Consider the following 16,248-nt stretch of genomic DNA (forward strand, 5'->3'; position numbering starts at 1 on the left):
CTAGTGATATTTGCGGGGTTTGTTAGTCGGCGGCCGGTGGGGCTTAAGCATGAGAAACGAAAGGGCATTCGCTCATCGTGCTACGCTCACCCCCCTCCCCCCCGCTCACCCCTCCCCCTCCCCTCACCCGGGGACAAGAAAATTGTCTTCTTTATTACCTTTTCACGGGCGTGCTCGATCCAGTGTCTCCATGAACAGCCATCCACGCTATAAGAAATTTCATAGGCAGACACAAAGTACCCCAATCCTGACTGCACGGCTATGGCAGTAATTTTCGTTTTGGCAGGCCCAAAATCAACCTTCAGAACGGCAAGTGAATCAATGTGGGTAGGATTCCAGCCATAGGAATTCAACCTAGCTCTATAACCTTGAGTGTAGCTGTAACTAGTCGAGTGCATCATAGCAGAGTTGCTGACTTTTTGCAAATTAGCACTGGCACAAACTGAATATGTAAAAAAAGAAAAAAAAAAAGTAGCAACCATGAACGGACATACGTGTATCCCAGTTACCCACTGTGATCATCATTACGTTTCACAGTTTTCTTGAACGCAAATGGGGGTTTTCAATATACGAACTAGGAAAGGTGAAATATGTATACTGAAAAAATTCTTATGTACATTGGAAAGCATACTTTGCCAAAAAAGCAAAACATAGAATCTTCCTTTTAATGGAACCTTCGCTGTCACAAAAGTTAAGCAGTGTAGGGAATTCGAAGAATGAAAAAGCCTAAGGAAGAGCTAACACAAAGACAATCCTAGCCAAACAAAGGGAAGATCTTATCTATTTGTAATTCTTAAAGAATGTGTGGTCGTTTTTTGTCTTAGTTCTTATGTAAATATACTGTTTTCTGGAAATGTTTAGGAAATGGCACGTACTGTATCACAGTCTTGGTTTTTGTGCAAATATATCGTAATTCTAATTGTAATAAAAGGCTACAAGTTCGTCAGTAATTTGAGTTACTGTCAGGTTTAATTTAAGTCTTTCCCTTTACCTCACCTGTCAAATACTCCAAGGTTTATCTAAACTATAGAGAAATGGTGTTCTGTGCTACAACTGTGACGAATAGCTCACGTTGAAAAAAGATCGTCTACAACACACGGGCGCGCTTAGTCAGTCAGGCATCTTTTTTTTCAGGAACGCATACTCGCGAATCTTTTAAGATTCTAATCATTTCTCATTTTAACTATCTTTCTAGCTTTTGGTTTTATTGGTGTGAGTATTTCACAAACAAATTTCTAGGGTTTAAGTGAAAGTTCATACCTTTAGATCCAATTATCTCGGCTCGGAGACAAGGCAAGTTTTTCCACTCCTTAGGGTAAAAGCGCACGAGGCGGGCAGTGAAACCAGACAGCGTGATTTTCTTTTTCAAGGTTGTAGCATCGTTTCCGAGAAATTCCTAAAATGATATATCAAACAATGTTATGTTAACAGTAAAGACATGCAATTGGAAGATCTTGAAATGTGATAATCAACTTTGCAGCTCAAAATGTTCCTTCTCAGCGTTAGCCTAGGAGATGAAAAGCTACACCCAGCAAATTAAAATTATTTTGCATTCAGTTAGATTCTAGGGGTGAAGAGGATTCGCAGCGCTCTAAATTAGACAAGTCATAATGCGAAATGCAAAAAAGGGGCCCCTAAATCACAAAACGTGGAGCCTTAATTTTCAAAAGCTAAAAGTGAGAGACTGAATTAAAAAGTTCCGAATGTTGGCTTGGATGTTGAGTTGACTAAGAAAAAGACACTTTAACATGCGTGGCAGGTGCTCGCTGGAGTAATACGCAAGAGCGAGGAGACGCGCGCGACTGGAGACACGCGAGGAAAAGGAAGGAACCTTGCGAGTCGCACCGCTCCAACTTGAGCGCCGGCAAGTACGGAGCAATCGGGCCAAACTGATCGCCAGGCCTTTCCTGTGACATAAACCAACTAGCATTCTTCGAAAGTAGGAATATTACTAGTCCATTCCAGGCAACCCCAAAGCTAATTAGGTCGCCCCAACAATTCTTTACTTCTCATTTATACACTTGTGGGGAGAGAGGCACTCAGATACTATAATGTTAGTTCACATGACCCGGCCATACTTTGAATCCTAACCCCGATATAGATGCTTGCACCCTGGAATGCTCGACTATGCTTGTGAGTTCTTGATATAGTTACAACCAAAGATGCAGTTGTTGCAAAAATAATATTTGCACCCACAATAGGTTACTTATACTCACAATAGGTTGTTTAGTTTTGACATCTGTGACATGAGCCCACTGTTCTCTGGTTATAGCGTAAGACAGAGAGAACACTGTTACCCAAGCGTCTCCAAGCTGGTCCGAAGATAAGCGGTATTTACCCTGTGTGATGATACCGCTGATCGAGTGCTCCATTTCAAGATCAATTTCCAAGTACGGATTTACGTCATTCGCTGCAGCGCACCAAGCCCCATGCCCGATGTTCGTATCCAGTCTCCCGTAATAAGGCCGATGTTTGGAGCTGAACCAAGACGAGGCTGTGATGCACTCATCCGGGATATGCTCAGTGTACATTCCAAGACCTTCATAACTCACTAAATTGCAAAGGAAATACAGTGAAGACTTTTTTTCTTACAATCAACCATTTGAGGAAACCAAGATTTGCAAAGTTGACGAATCTGCAGAACTCCTGACCTACTGATAACTGAACAAATATTAGCCTGGTTTCCTCAGATTGCTGGTGAAGAAAAACCTTCATCGCTTTGAGGACACATCTCATAGACTTAAATGTTTTTCTGTGATTACGGTATCGCCATGTTCCTTATGCTAACCCGGTACTAATATATTGATTGCGCGCCGGTAACTTATACGGCTGAATGTCTACCAATTAGTAATTCGTCAGTTCAGACCTTGGATTTTGTTTATTTACGTAGCCTGCAAACCTGACCGGTTAAATAAAAACGGTTGGTTATGGCAGGCTAATTTAAAGGGCAATTTGCCCGTAACACCTAATTCTCGGCACTCCATTCCTTCCGTCAAAAGGCATGAGGTGAGAAAGAGAAAAAAGCCTTTAGAATTTAAAGTACATACGCCGATGCCTTCTGAGGGACTAGCTATACTGCTAATCACTTTAATTTAATGTAGACATTGGCACAAGTAACTGTTAAACTTCCTTCGATCGACTCACGCTTCTTAATTTCTACCTCATGATGTTTTATGTCTACGTAATGTTTTTTTGTCTTGCGCATTGGATCATATTTAGACAGAATTTCCACATTTAGCATTACATATAACTTTTGTTTGGCCAGTGTTTTATTAGTTACCTAGCAAATCTTTTGATCGGAGTTGTAATACACTTAAAAAATATCTGAGACAATTACACGCAAAACGTCTCAATTAGCTGTTAAATACGTTGTCTTTCACGTTTACACAAGTCACTGTCACACAACATTTATGACGTTACTGAGATCAAGAGAGGATGAAGGGTATGTTAGTTGATCTCTCATATACACGTAATTCTCAAAATAATCCTTCTCAAGTTATTTTTAGACATGGTACCCAGTAGGTCTATTCCGAGTTGCCTTTTGCCTCTGTGTAAAAACGGGTCTTCGCGCGAAACCATTAATGCGAAAATGTGTTCCGCCTACAGGTTCATTTTCGTGCAAATCAAACTCATTTTCATATGAAAGGTTTGGCACGAGGACTTGTTTTGAAACAGAGGCACAAGGTTACTCGGAGATACCTGTTCTTCAGCGCACAATGTTACCAAGCGCATTGCCTGGATGTATTCTCGGAGGATGAAATGCGTCAAAATAAAAAGGCGCTTGGGCTGTCCCACGTGTGCTTAAGTCAGGTCACAGGATTGGCTAGTTATAGATCCTCCTGGGATTTCAAAACCGGTAGTGATGTAAAAATAACTTGACAGAGATTGCTATGGAAATTTGCCCTATATTGGGGATTAACTCCCTTGCCATGCATACACACATACATACACTCTTCATCCTCTCTTGCTGAGATGTGTCATCCTACCTATATCGCTGACTTCAACTTCCACCTCGCATAAGCTTAGCGATGAATTGACTTCCTGCACAAATATGGTTACAAATCTCCCCTCTACTTCCGGTACACAAGGAACCATTCTAGCCGCCCCTTGATGGAAAACATGCGACAGCCCTCCACAAGTTGGGTTTCCAATTCCTCCGTTGACACTGGTGAAGCCGATTCTAATTGACAGTTCTGTGACATTTCGATAGTTTTCGTCCCCACGATTCGCTACAAATACGCCAGTCACGGTTTTTGCTGATCGCAAGTCGACTAACCACCAGGGTACCTCAGTGTCCCCTGTGAAAGAACATGAGCCGAGCGAGTAGTCAGATGCTCTGTTGCCATCGACAGCCAGGCCTGAATTATCCGTTAGATTTCCAGACTGAGACGTCGGGCGTCTGAGAGCGTCGTTTTCAACGCTGACATCGAAACCTGCCAACCAAACATCTAAGATTGGTTCTTCAAATCTCAATTTGGTTCTATCCCACACGCATTAAAAGGCTTATATTTTGGGAAAGCAAGTGAAATATTGTGAGACACCCTTCACGATGGCCACCCACCTCTCCCTCCCTTCCCAGCATTTCTTAGTACCACTAGCAGCAACTTATTCATTGAAAGTCTTTCCCAGTTCAAAGCAATTATCTTTTTTATCATGTATAGTTGCAGCTGGCAATTATATGCTTCGTTCTCTCAGGAATCAGTATCCATCTCTTCATACATGCAATGGCCAACGCTCGACCTCTGTGAAAACAATTTGTTTTCTAAAAGGTTTCAAGCAAGTCATCTTCCAAAATGACTCAAGGTAACATTTTTATCCCAACCTCTGCTGGAAACGGTTGAAAAGTATATTCTAGGAGGATTATAACAACAACAGATGGATCACTTTTCCATCTGACAGAATAGATGATAAATGGCTGCCATTTATAAATTATTTCGTAAGTAGTAAAATTAGCCTTAGTAACCTAGTGTTTAAGTTGATAATTCAAAATAATTTTTACTCTCAAACGAGGTAAGTGAGGCTAATTTAAATGCCTACAAAAGAATTGGTAGTGCCCAAGTGCTACTCACGTTTGCATCCATAAAACTCCAACCTCAAGCCCGCATATCCATACGTGGAGTTTTTTACATTTAACCTGACGTAGGCAGGGATGATCTCTTTTTCTAATTCATGCTGTACTGTCTCTGTTGACGGATTGTTTCCTTCAAATATCTGTTGAATAACAACGTAACTCAGAAAAGTCATATACGCGGAATCACATTTTGAGTTAAACTTTTGAGCCTAAGAAGAAACCTCTGTGATTAACCATTCATGAAAACCATTAAGTGGTTAAAAATCTAGAAATCGTTAATTTGTGAGTCTGATTAGGGAGGGATTTAACTTTCGTTTGGCGCGAAATTTAATTCCATTGTTCATAACCAGACCACGTTCAAATTCAAAATGTTTAAATGTTGATGTTTATAGTGATCAATGCGCTTAGCCACACCAAGCTAGTTCACAGGCATGCCACTTAAACTGAAAGAAACAAAATTAATGTTTCAACGAAACATAACACGCTTAAAAATCCCAACTAGCAGAGGCAGACCAGTTGGCTATTTACAAGCATAACCGAGTAGTTCAACGCTGGTCTACCAAGAAAAAACTCCAGCTAAATGGTCAGAGCGGGACTTGAACCCACGACCTCCGGATTTCAAGTCCGGCGCCCTAACCACTCGGCCACGCTGCGTCCTCCTAAACGCCCTTTGGTTAAACATCAAAGAAGGTAAAATGATATAGAATGTTTCACATGCCCGCGAACAGTTTCATTAAAAGCTAAACACCTACGTACTTTGACCTGTCCATCCTCTCGATACTCGACCCAGTCTATACCGTCCATACTGTATGAAAGAGTAAACATTTTGACCAGGTAGCCGTATATTCCCTGTGTAGCGACTCCAGTTAGCGTGAAGTCACCAGATCCTAGCGTCACTTGGATAAAATGAGCCATTGAAAAATCGGTGTAAACCAACCATCCAGCGCCGTTATTAAGACGAGCTTTGTACGCGTTGTATTCACTTTTCCAATCGCTGGCAGTTATTTCGTCGTCCCATAGTTCGTGAGCTTCCATTCCTAAAGGATCTTGACATGCTATGACGGCAAAAACAAACACACAAACATAGCTTTGGATACCTAACTGCACCATGTCCCCTCTTGTGACGTAACAGTATTGCTTTACGCCTCAGCAGTGATGCGCTGCAACGTATTGCCATGTAGACTGAAAATGTAGCGCAGTTTTATTGTAGCACACGTTTTACCCGCTTGTTTCCAGACCTTTTTACGGACGCAAAATTAAAATAGGTTTGGCGTCCTAAAAATAGTGTCCCCGTAAGCCCTGCCATACTGTTTATTTTGTCTGTTAGCGGCTTAGTTTTATCGAGTGGTTCGAGGACAGGTTTTTGAAAAGCACTCGATTTAAGACTCAAGAAGAGGGTTAAAACAACCTTCAGCTGTGACTGCAAACGCGTAATTGTTGGATACACACAGAGTTTACATCTCCCACGCATACAATATGCATCTTGTCTTCCTAGATTTCGTCCTTCTTTACCTCGTCATTACCTTCAGCCATGTATTTCATTTACCTTTACTGCCTAATGTTTCCTAAAACATAAGCTTTTAAGGTGGCTCAAGAAAGGTTTCTAGCACTTTCTTGATGGGTTATTATAACTACTCTTTATGGGTTGATGCTATAATCATGTAATCAAAAAACCGCACAATCATTAGTGAATACGTTGTTATCATTTTCGTGGCATATTAGGTCACTGTTGCAACAGCATGACCGCTAAAATGTTTTGTTCATAGTAAATAAACTCAGTTTATAATAAATACACTCGATTGGGTCATTTGCATTTGCCTTGATCATAACACCCTACTGTCAGTTACTGTAAGAGTTCCTAAAAAGTTACCTGGACAACCATACAGCTCTATTCGTAAGCAAATAGCCTTCTCCCACCCTACAGGCCGGATGCGGACAAACTTTGCAACAAAAGGAAATAAAAAGGCCCTCGTTGCGACTTCATGCTCGTTAAAGTTGCCATCGAATATCTGTGAGAAAAAAAAAGATAAGATCGGAGATTAATTTTTACCCTCTTCTGCTTAAGTACACTTTTTTTGGTTTCCCCTATAACCGATATCTCTTTGTCTTCTTCATAAGTGATTCAAGAGAGTACGTATATAATGAGTTTGTTCGTAGATACCAAGTTCACTAAATACATATCAATAACTAGATATTCTGTTCCAATTTCTGTCTCAATACTGCTGTTTCGGGTTCCTACTGACTTGTTGATCTGGGCTTCAAGTCCCGCAAAATATCAGCCACTGGCACAACCCAGTGACCGACAAACACGTAAACACACAATCTGATTGGCTAATGATCAATAGACGACACTTGGACCTGGTCAGTCTTTGAAAATGGTTTCAACTTCGCGTTTTCGTATGGTTCCTAAAATAAATATACTTTTTTTGGTTAATAGATCGCACAGTCGGTTGTGCTTAACAAGGGGCTCGCTTTCGATGTTGGCTCTCGGGGCTTTGACCCTTGCCAACTATCAGCCAAACCTCGAATTCAGTCAGCCAGTCGCTCTCTAAATTTTATACAGAAGCGTGGAACTCGCACTCTAATTGTTAAGTAACATTTGGATCTATTGAATGATAATTTCAAGTCTTCATAACCTCTAGCTTTCCAAGCGTTGTGTAATTCTTCCATTTCTCGCCATTTTGGCTGTGTTCTATAAAAAAGCTCGATACCCATCCTTTTTGAGTAACAGATCCCTGCGTGCGCAGCTGACGAATCTTGCGAATCTGTGGAAACTGAACCTGTAGGTATTGGAACGCATCATTTGCTGCTGAGCACCAGGCTCCATGCGGATTATACAAACGAGCAAGCCAAGGTTGGTAGCCTGGACCCAAGTGCGAAGAAGCTGTCATGGCTTTGTTAGGAATTTCGCCTGTGCCAGCGCCAAGGTCGTTGGAACATTCTACGGACGAAAAAGAAAGTGAGAATATTAGTAAAGCCTATTCCGGAACCCGGCAATGGCCAGACTACCACGAGCCTCTGGTAACTTGTAGATTAACATGCAAGCACTAGTCATAACGTCATGAGTTCGACTTTCAACTGGACGAAGAATGTACAAAAGTGTGTTCTGGCAGAAATACCTGGCAAAATCATTAATGGCTATAATTTCACACAAGCAGATACACTCAGCTTTTTCATTCTCCTTTAGCGCATGAAGCCTAGTTTTACGACGACGTTGACGAACGCAAAACAGGCCTAGATCTACTTGAATCAAAACATTTCCCTGAACGAAGGTAATTAAACATTCCCCTTATCCTTACAATAATAAACTTTCGTCTCTTTACCAGAAGTAAATCCCTCGGAAAATTTGGGTAGTAGTTTTCATTGTTCTGAGTGTGAGCGAGGATGCCCTTTTCAAAATTCATGTGGAATATGGATACGTGAGGTGTTCCCGAGTTATTTCGGCTCCCTTCATGCTACTTATAATCGTACCAGGCAGGACGTAATGAGAAGGTTTAAAAGGAATCAAACGAGTGCTTGTAAAAATATGTCTGATTCTCAGTTTTTGCTTCTTTACAAACGATAACTAAGTTTTTTAATAGGATAAGTCGAGACTGTATTCCAATATCAGTTTGCTTCATGTCAGGATTGCATTGTTTTCACGTCATATCAAGATGATCTTCTCTTATTGATCCGCACCTATACATTCTTATAACATAAATGCTTGATTTGGCTTTAATTATTTTGTGAGAGGTCAGACATTGATTGCGATTCGGGTTGACTGAATGAAGAAGAAATACCAGAAAAAGATGCAAGAGGAATTTCGAGTGTCTCCAATGAGACAGCAATCTGCAAAAAGGTAGTTAGGTGTTTGGGTGAGTGGAGTCGATAAATCTCGTGATCGATAATCCCCCAAGGAAAGGTAGAAGCGTATTGTACCTTTGCATCCGTAGATTTCCACTCGCAGGCAGTTTGGCCTTTTCCACTTTTTAGGTCGAATCCGAATATACCGGGCAATCAGCTGGTTGGATATTTTCCGAAATTCAGTTGTATTGGGTTTAGTGTTGCCTTTAAATTCCTGCACACAGAAAGAACATTCAAACGTATTGCATTGTTTCCCTTAGCACTTGTTACAAAGATAATCTGAAATCAGATTTCTTGTGCCCCATAGGAGCATAGTTAATAGAGGGAATGGTTAAAATGCCCGGTAAACATCAAAGAAGCAAACAAAGAGTCTAAGATTTATGTTGACAGGTCTTTGACCCTGCACATCGTTTGCTTTATGCTCATAGACTATGCCTGAATTACATAATCGCAATGCTTTCATTGGTTAGTTGTATGAGCACACATAACCACCTTTTGTATTTTGCCGGGTTTTGACCAGGGTAACCCCAAAATAGCCAACAAAACCACAAAACAAAGAACTTTGCCAGATTTCATAACGATTTCCTTTATGAACTACGATAAGAGTAAAAAGCATATAGATTCATTTACAATATGTAAGAAGCGACAGTAGCACTTATAGCTTAGAATTTAAATAATGAAAATGTCAAAAGCCGTACATTATTGAATATTCCGTGACTGTATATATATGTAAAGCATACATGTGGGATTATCCCCGAAGAGTAAGAATTTTTTCTTTTTTTTTTTCTTACTTCTTTTAAGATACTTCACGCAATGTTTCTAAACATCGTGAATACACAAATACCTTCAGATATCCTCCTTCATAATACTGCCTCCAAAGATCGCCATTGTCGCTGTACTCTAAAATGAACTCTTTCACATAGGCCTTCGCGAGACGAGTCTTAGTTTCAAAACATTTCTTCACGGTTGCTTTTACAGCAATGGTCCCAGTGTTGTTAGCAATAGTGACGCTTTGGGCTTCAACTGAAGAATTTTGTCCAGAAGCGTTGTTAGCCAACGTGATATTTTGTACCTCAACAGATGAATTTTGCCCCATTGTATTGTTCGCCAATATGATTTTCTCTGAAGAGTTGCTAGCCAGGGTGACATTTTGTGCCACAACAGATGAATTTTGCCCCCTTGTGTTGTTACCCAGTGTTATGTTTCCAGCTTGGGACGAATTTAGTGAAACAGTTTCGTTTGCCAGAGAACTGTGTATGAGCAATTAACATAGTCACGTCATATATTTTGCATCTTCTATATCCCTGTAAAGCAAGACTGGCTATACACTGTGTGCCGCTCTACCATAGCTTTGAAATGGACGTTATGACGAATTTAAACCAAGAATCCCCTTAATAAAGAGTGATCTCCAAAAGGACATGAAAATAAAAACTAGCTAGGTGGGGAACTATTTAAAATCGGACGCCACCTTTTCGCTCCAAAATCATATATGCACCTTTACAACAAGAATAGGCTATCTGATAACGCTTTTCTCACCAAGGCTGTTCCAGCTATTTTGGAAAAAGATTACTCCTTTTCGCAACCATTACATTTTTCGAGGTCTGAAAAGTTAGTCCTCTCAGATAATAGGATTACGAGTACGAGATCGAGTACAAGAACGACTTTTCAATTCTAGTTCGCAGGCTCCACATTATCACGTCACTGGTTTGAAATTCGAAAGTTCTATTCGTATAGTGGTCCAATCTAAAGGTCCCTAATTTCCACATTTTTAGTATCTTCACATAATAACTTTGCAAGTGGACGAGCCCCTAGCGTACGTTCATCCTAGTTAAATTATCTTACAGAGAGATAACTTTAAACAATTATCCCACAAGGGCGCGTTGGATGTGAGTTGGCTATAATCATCTCATATCCAGGGCAAGTGAAATAATTTTTTAAAAAAAAAAAAAACGCCCCCAAAAAATTACGCGCGTGCTTACCATATTTAGAGAGCATGGTATAATGGCTCATATACCATGATGGTTAAGCCAATGAAAACGCTTGAATTGTATTATCCAATCATCCAGTTTTTAGTAAATTCAATTACGTTTGGGGTAAAGACATACCTGCAATTGACTTGTTTCTCCCAAGTGGTCACAAATTCGTGAAGCTCATTTCCTTGGATGGCTATCATGCTGATTTGGAATCGATTCCCAAGATCAATCTGCAAGAATGACTCTACATCACGTGCATCTGCACACCACGAACCATTCCCTGAAATGTCATTCAGCCGGCCGCGAAAGGGCTCGAACCCAGGCCCAAAAAATGATGATGACGTCATAGCTTTGTCAGGAATGATACCATCTTTGATGCCAAATGGATCGAAACAAGCTGTAACAAAACAAATCTCATTTGCACATTGATATCAATAACCAACGATAAGCGTCAACGCTACAAAAATGATAGGTTGATGGCTACCAGAAATAGCGTAAGAGTTAAAAGCACCAAGCAGCCAGTTCAAAGAAAAGATATTTTACAAAAGGATTAACGTGCTGCGGGGTAGTGGCTTTCCAAAATACCTTTTAAAAGCTAAACAATTAAAGCGTAAACTAAAAAAATAGTTTGTGTTTCTTTTTGATTTCAGTGTTGGTTGGCTTATGTTTCTTTTTTGTTTATTTTTGTTTATCTGTTTGTTTCTTTGTTTGCTTGTTTGCTCGCTCGGTTTTTTTTGACTCACCTTGACAGCCGTAGAGTTCAAGTCGTAAACAAGTATCACGGATAGCTCGCTTGGGATAAATTCGAAACATTTTCGCTCTTACTGGAAATGAAAGATTGCTAACCACAATCTCGCTGCTGTAATCTGAGTTGTTACGATGAAATATCTGTCAAGAAAAGTTTATGTACATAGATCAGAACAAGTATAATCAACTTCTCATTGAACTCATTGACAAGGGAGGGTTCCGTCAAACTCCTCCCCTTGTCTTCCACAAACTGTCCCGTAATTATGTCTTTGCCAACAAAACGACGACCATTGGGTGAGTAAAGGATGGCTTTAACAAAGAATAACATTGTACCTTAATCGTCCCGTTTTCCATGTATTCAAACCATCCAAGTCCCCGGCTGTAAGCCAGTGTGAATTCCAACACCCACCCTCTACTGGTCGCTTGATTCGCCACAGCTGTGACGTAATGATCGGTGTCGAACTTGATCTGAAACCATTCTTTATCGCTGATTAAGTTTGCGCACCAGCCACTTACACTGTCGTTAATTCTGCCGTTGTAGGGCTCCCAGTACGCTGTTGATCTGGAGGCACGCAGAGCTTCTGACGGGATTTTAAAGTTTTCCATTCCCAATGGAGAACTGCACTGATCTAATTGTAAAAAAGGCAAACATATTAACTTCACAGATTGGGTGGAAGCGAATAGCTTACAGTTAGAAGTCAGAACAGTACAAGTTACAGTGGACGGTATCGCTCCAACTTGTCAAGAGTTAAAATAGCCAATCAAAAACAAGAAAACGTCCTAGGGACCAATCAGAAACGCAATTAGTGTTAGCGCAGATCAATGGCTTCCTTTAAGTTGAATTAAATTTCATTTTGTTGTAATGTATATCACGTATATGTACTCAACTGAGCATGCCCATTGGCGAGCTCTCGCTCAATTTTCAACTTGATTAGCTTTTTTTCGTGAAAGACAAATGAATGGTCAAGATTTTTTGACAAATTTTTCAGATGAGAGCCAGGTTTAGCACACGCATAAGTACGTTGTACCAGAAGAGCCCAAATGATAAAAGCCGATACGCTTATTATAGGAACTTGTTACAAAGCCCGGTCCTCAATTACGACGCAAGCATAAGCATAAGCATAAGAAACTTTAATATGCGTTGGTGGAGATTGCTGCGACATGAGCATAAACATAAGCTAGCCTTCTTCTAATGCTTATGTTTACGCTTACGCTTGTGTCGCTGTTATGTCCAGTGAGGACATGGTTGGAATAAGTGCTCGCTGACTGGCTGAAAGTCTTTCACTTATACTTGTACTTATGCTTATGCAAATCATGTCCCTAATGGACATAACAGCGACATATTCTTATGCTTATGCTTATGCTTTTAAAGTGGCTGCCGTCCCCACCAGCGCATAAGCTTCTTTCATGCTTAGGCTTAATGCTTATGCTTGGCAAGCAAATGAGGACTGGCCTTTACATCGCAAGTGAGTAGTCTCTCCCCCACCCCCACCCTACCCCCCACCTTAAAATTGTTATTAGCATTATTTCCATGACCTAACAATAACGACAAACTGGAAGGCTTAACTTGTTTGAAAATCAATATGATCGTATAATAATGCCAAATCAGTTCTGTCTGTTTAAGGTAGCTCCCTTTAGTTTTACGATCGCACGCTAGAAGCGATGTGTTGTAAAAATTTTGGAAGATTTCACCGAAGAAAATTCAAGAAAATCACAAGTAAAGCCATACAAACAGTAAAAAACACATTCGTTTGGGCATTTATAATTCAAGACTAAAGCTCAAAATTTTAACAGAGATGAAAGCAAAACACTATTTAATCATTCGTTATTACATGTAATAAGTTTGAAAGGACCTGGGTGTGAAAGCGAATGCAAAAACAGCATTCAAACCATAACACTTGCGCGCGCAACGCCATAAATGATTACCCTATGGAGCCACCTAAAACCGTTTTATCAGGGCAAATCCTTTCAAATAGCAGGAAAATGACAACGCGTTTACATGTAAACAAAAACAAGAGTAGAAAACGCAGAGCTAAGTTAACTTTAATTTCAATCTGGAAAAAAGCATCAAACAGCTTCCAATAAACATTGCCCAGAACTGGACTTGCAGTTAACGAAAACTTACCACGATAATAAATCAAAGCATCCCGTTTTGGTGACGATAAATCAAGACATTCCGTTTTGGTGACGATAAAAACTTTAATTCATGTCAGTGCATGTAATGACATACACGACACTGAGCTAAGTTTGCATAACCATCTATTTGGGTATTGTAAGGTATTATTAATTAATTGAATATTTTCAGATTTATCAATTGCAAGCAAGGTAGAACACTCACCTTGGAATTGAATAGTCATTCCATTTTCGCAAAGCTGAAATCAGGAAACCGAACAAATGCATTGCCATCAACTGCCTCAAAGGTGGAAATAATCAGATTTACAGCCAAGGGAATCTACCTCAAGGTTGAGTACATAATTATACATTATTCATACCTGTAAAGTCAGTTAAGGGGAGAAAACTTCAATGGAAACTGAAAGCTTTAAATTTGAAAACTATTCGTGGAGAGAGACACACTTAGAATTGGCACGTTTGATTGCAGTAATGGGACGGGGTTCGCCGTTTGCCATATTCAGCTTTTCGTTATTAAAATAACAAATCGACGTATTTCTTATGAGATTACAAACCCCAACTTAGTCCTTACAACGAGATTTATGCCTCTTACCACGAACAAAACAGCAAGAAGCACGGTCCACTGGCATGTTTTTCGTTCCCATCGAACATGTCGACACTCTGGAAACATGACAGTTGTACGGTAACTGCTCTTTCAGATAAACCTACGAGAAACAACAGATATTTAACCCTGACAGCCATGAAAAAGAAGAGATGAACAAAGATATTCACTGTGAATAACAGCGGTTTCTACAGACCTCTGGAACAGTACAAAACATACAGAAATTCACGAATCAATTTTAACCAGTTAATGCTTTTTTTATTACTTAACGTCCCAAGTAAATAACAAAACTTTCAAAGTTTAACTTCTTTATCAATCCAACTCGTAGAAAACGCTTTTATCGATGGTAAGGAGAAAGTTGATATGTTTTTCTTTCCATGGAAACAAAAATGGAAAGTTGCTTTCCTCGATTCAGCAAAAATAAAACTGGTTAACTGATCTATGACGTTGATGATCCAAAAATGAATTTTCAATTCCCATTTTTATCTGTTTTGCTAAGACCTTAAACTCTTCCTATCTTGTAAAACGAAACATGGACTGAAGAATCGCTTCAAAGTGACAAGTATTAAAGAATTGAATCTAATACTTACCAAAAGACTTCCATTACTTTGAATCGACGGTACGTTGAAAGCATTCGTATAGCTGTGCTAATCGATCACCAAGCCACAATAACGGTAATAAATAATAAATATCACACGTTTTATGGTTTAATCAACACAATTACTGGAATTCATGGCGCTATTGTGACCCACTCTGTACAATCCAAACATTTTGTTTAAACTGTATTAATTATTCACGCAACTGACGACTTTTCACCATGAATCAAAGGCAGAAAAAAGCAAAATATGATATTATACCATATCACTAACAGTTTCATCCACTGATTTATTTCTTATTTCAACCACTTGAAAATTGTTGAAAAGGCAAACTGAGGAAAACGTTTATTGCGCAACAAATTTCACCCTCGCAACTTCGAACGAAGGATTCCCCATTGACGGTTAATTAGATTTAATAAAACAGTTTACACAACTGCAATAATGGAGTAGTATGTTATTGGCAAAGAAATCCATTTTATTTTGTTTAGATTGAACATATTAAACATTTACAATTAATCGCCCGACCAGCAAACATAAAACAACTCTCCTTTTACCTTTTAAAGAAGATTCTGGCAGTCTCAAAATGATTCTAACCTGATATTTGGATCTGTAAATATGCAGCCAAAGTCAGCAAGTTGAAATTATTTTCTTTTTTCAGATTTGGTATCAGTTGACCGTCAATGCTTAGTCACGACGAAATATCATAAGAAGTATTTAGTCTGAGTCGCCGAAAGCAACACCGAAGAGGAAAATTATATTGCGAAGGACTTCCATACAAGCCTAGTATGCATTGTCTGCTCTCTGTGATTTTCTTTTTTGTTTGTTTCAATGATAGAGGAAACGAAAATATGACGCTTTACTATGTCTCTCAGTTATAGTGCGCGCGCTGTGGTTGGTCAATTTAGCGGGCCGTATTGTACAGTACGGCCCGCTAAATTTAAAACTGTTTTTGTTGCCAAAATGTTTCGTGATTAATCGCTAAGTGTTCTTGAGTTGTCAAGCAAGTTTAAAGCTTTATTTTACTTTTGAAATTGTGTATTAAACCGTGCCAACGACTAAAGAGTCACTTAACAACGATTTCAAATTGACTCGTTTTGCTTTCGATGTGCGCCAAAAATTTGAAGCCGTTCCGCGTGAATAGAAATCGTTCCCGAACCCGTCAGACACACAGTAGAGACATAACAAACATCTTACTAACTTCGTCTTCTCAAACGGCCCTCGAACTCGGTTAGCCTGCGTAGCAGTCTTTTCCGTTTCCTCTAAACGGGAGAAAGCGAGAGCCAAGGG

General features: G+C 39.7%; 1 protein-coding gene across 1 annotated transcript in view; it reads right to left on the reverse strand.

The window, feature by feature from the left end:
• The window catches only part of LOC110039776 (uncharacterized), a 57,787-nt gene extending 43,353 nt beyond the window's left edge, over positions 1-14,434 (reverse strand). The window contains exons 1-15 of the mRNA XM_020744923.2: positions 14,357-14,434; positions 13,973-14,006; positions 11,968-12,263; positions 11,631-11,775; positions 11,020-11,284; positions 9,759-10,164; positions 8,990-9,128; positions 7,708-8,012; positions 6,942-7,080; positions 5,828-6,126; positions 5,070-5,211; positions 3,987-4,433; positions 2,217-2,551; positions 1,261-1,396; positions 159-442 (exon numbers count right to left, since the gene is read on the reverse strand). Of these exons, the coding sequence (XP_020600582.2) occupies positions 159-442; positions 1,261-1,396; positions 2,217-2,551; positions 3,987-4,433; positions 5,070-5,211; positions 5,828-6,126; positions 6,942-7,080; positions 7,708-8,012; positions 8,990-9,128; positions 9,759-10,164; positions 11,020-11,284; positions 11,631-11,775; positions 11,968-12,263; positions 13,973-14,006; positions 14,357-14,434 (3,450 nt within the window). The remainder of the gene's footprint in view (positions 1-158; positions 443-1,260; positions 1,397-2,216; positions 2,552-3,986; positions 4,434-5,069; positions 5,212-5,827; positions 6,127-6,941; positions 7,081-7,707; positions 8,013-8,989; positions 9,129-9,758; positions 10,165-11,019; positions 11,285-11,630; positions 11,776-11,967; positions 12,264-13,972; positions 14,007-14,356) is intronic.
• Between the last annotated feature and the right edge of the window lie 1,814 nt (positions 14,435-16,248).

This window comes from Orbicella faveolata, unplaced genomic scaffold (assembly GCF_042242905.1).
Source record: "Orbicella faveolata isolate gen_17 unplaced genomic scaffold, um_ofav_v1 contig_1, whole genome shotgun sequence".
Taxonomy (NCBI): Eukaryota; Metazoa; Cnidaria; class Anthozoa; order Scleractinia; family Merulinidae; genus Orbicella; species Orbicella faveolata.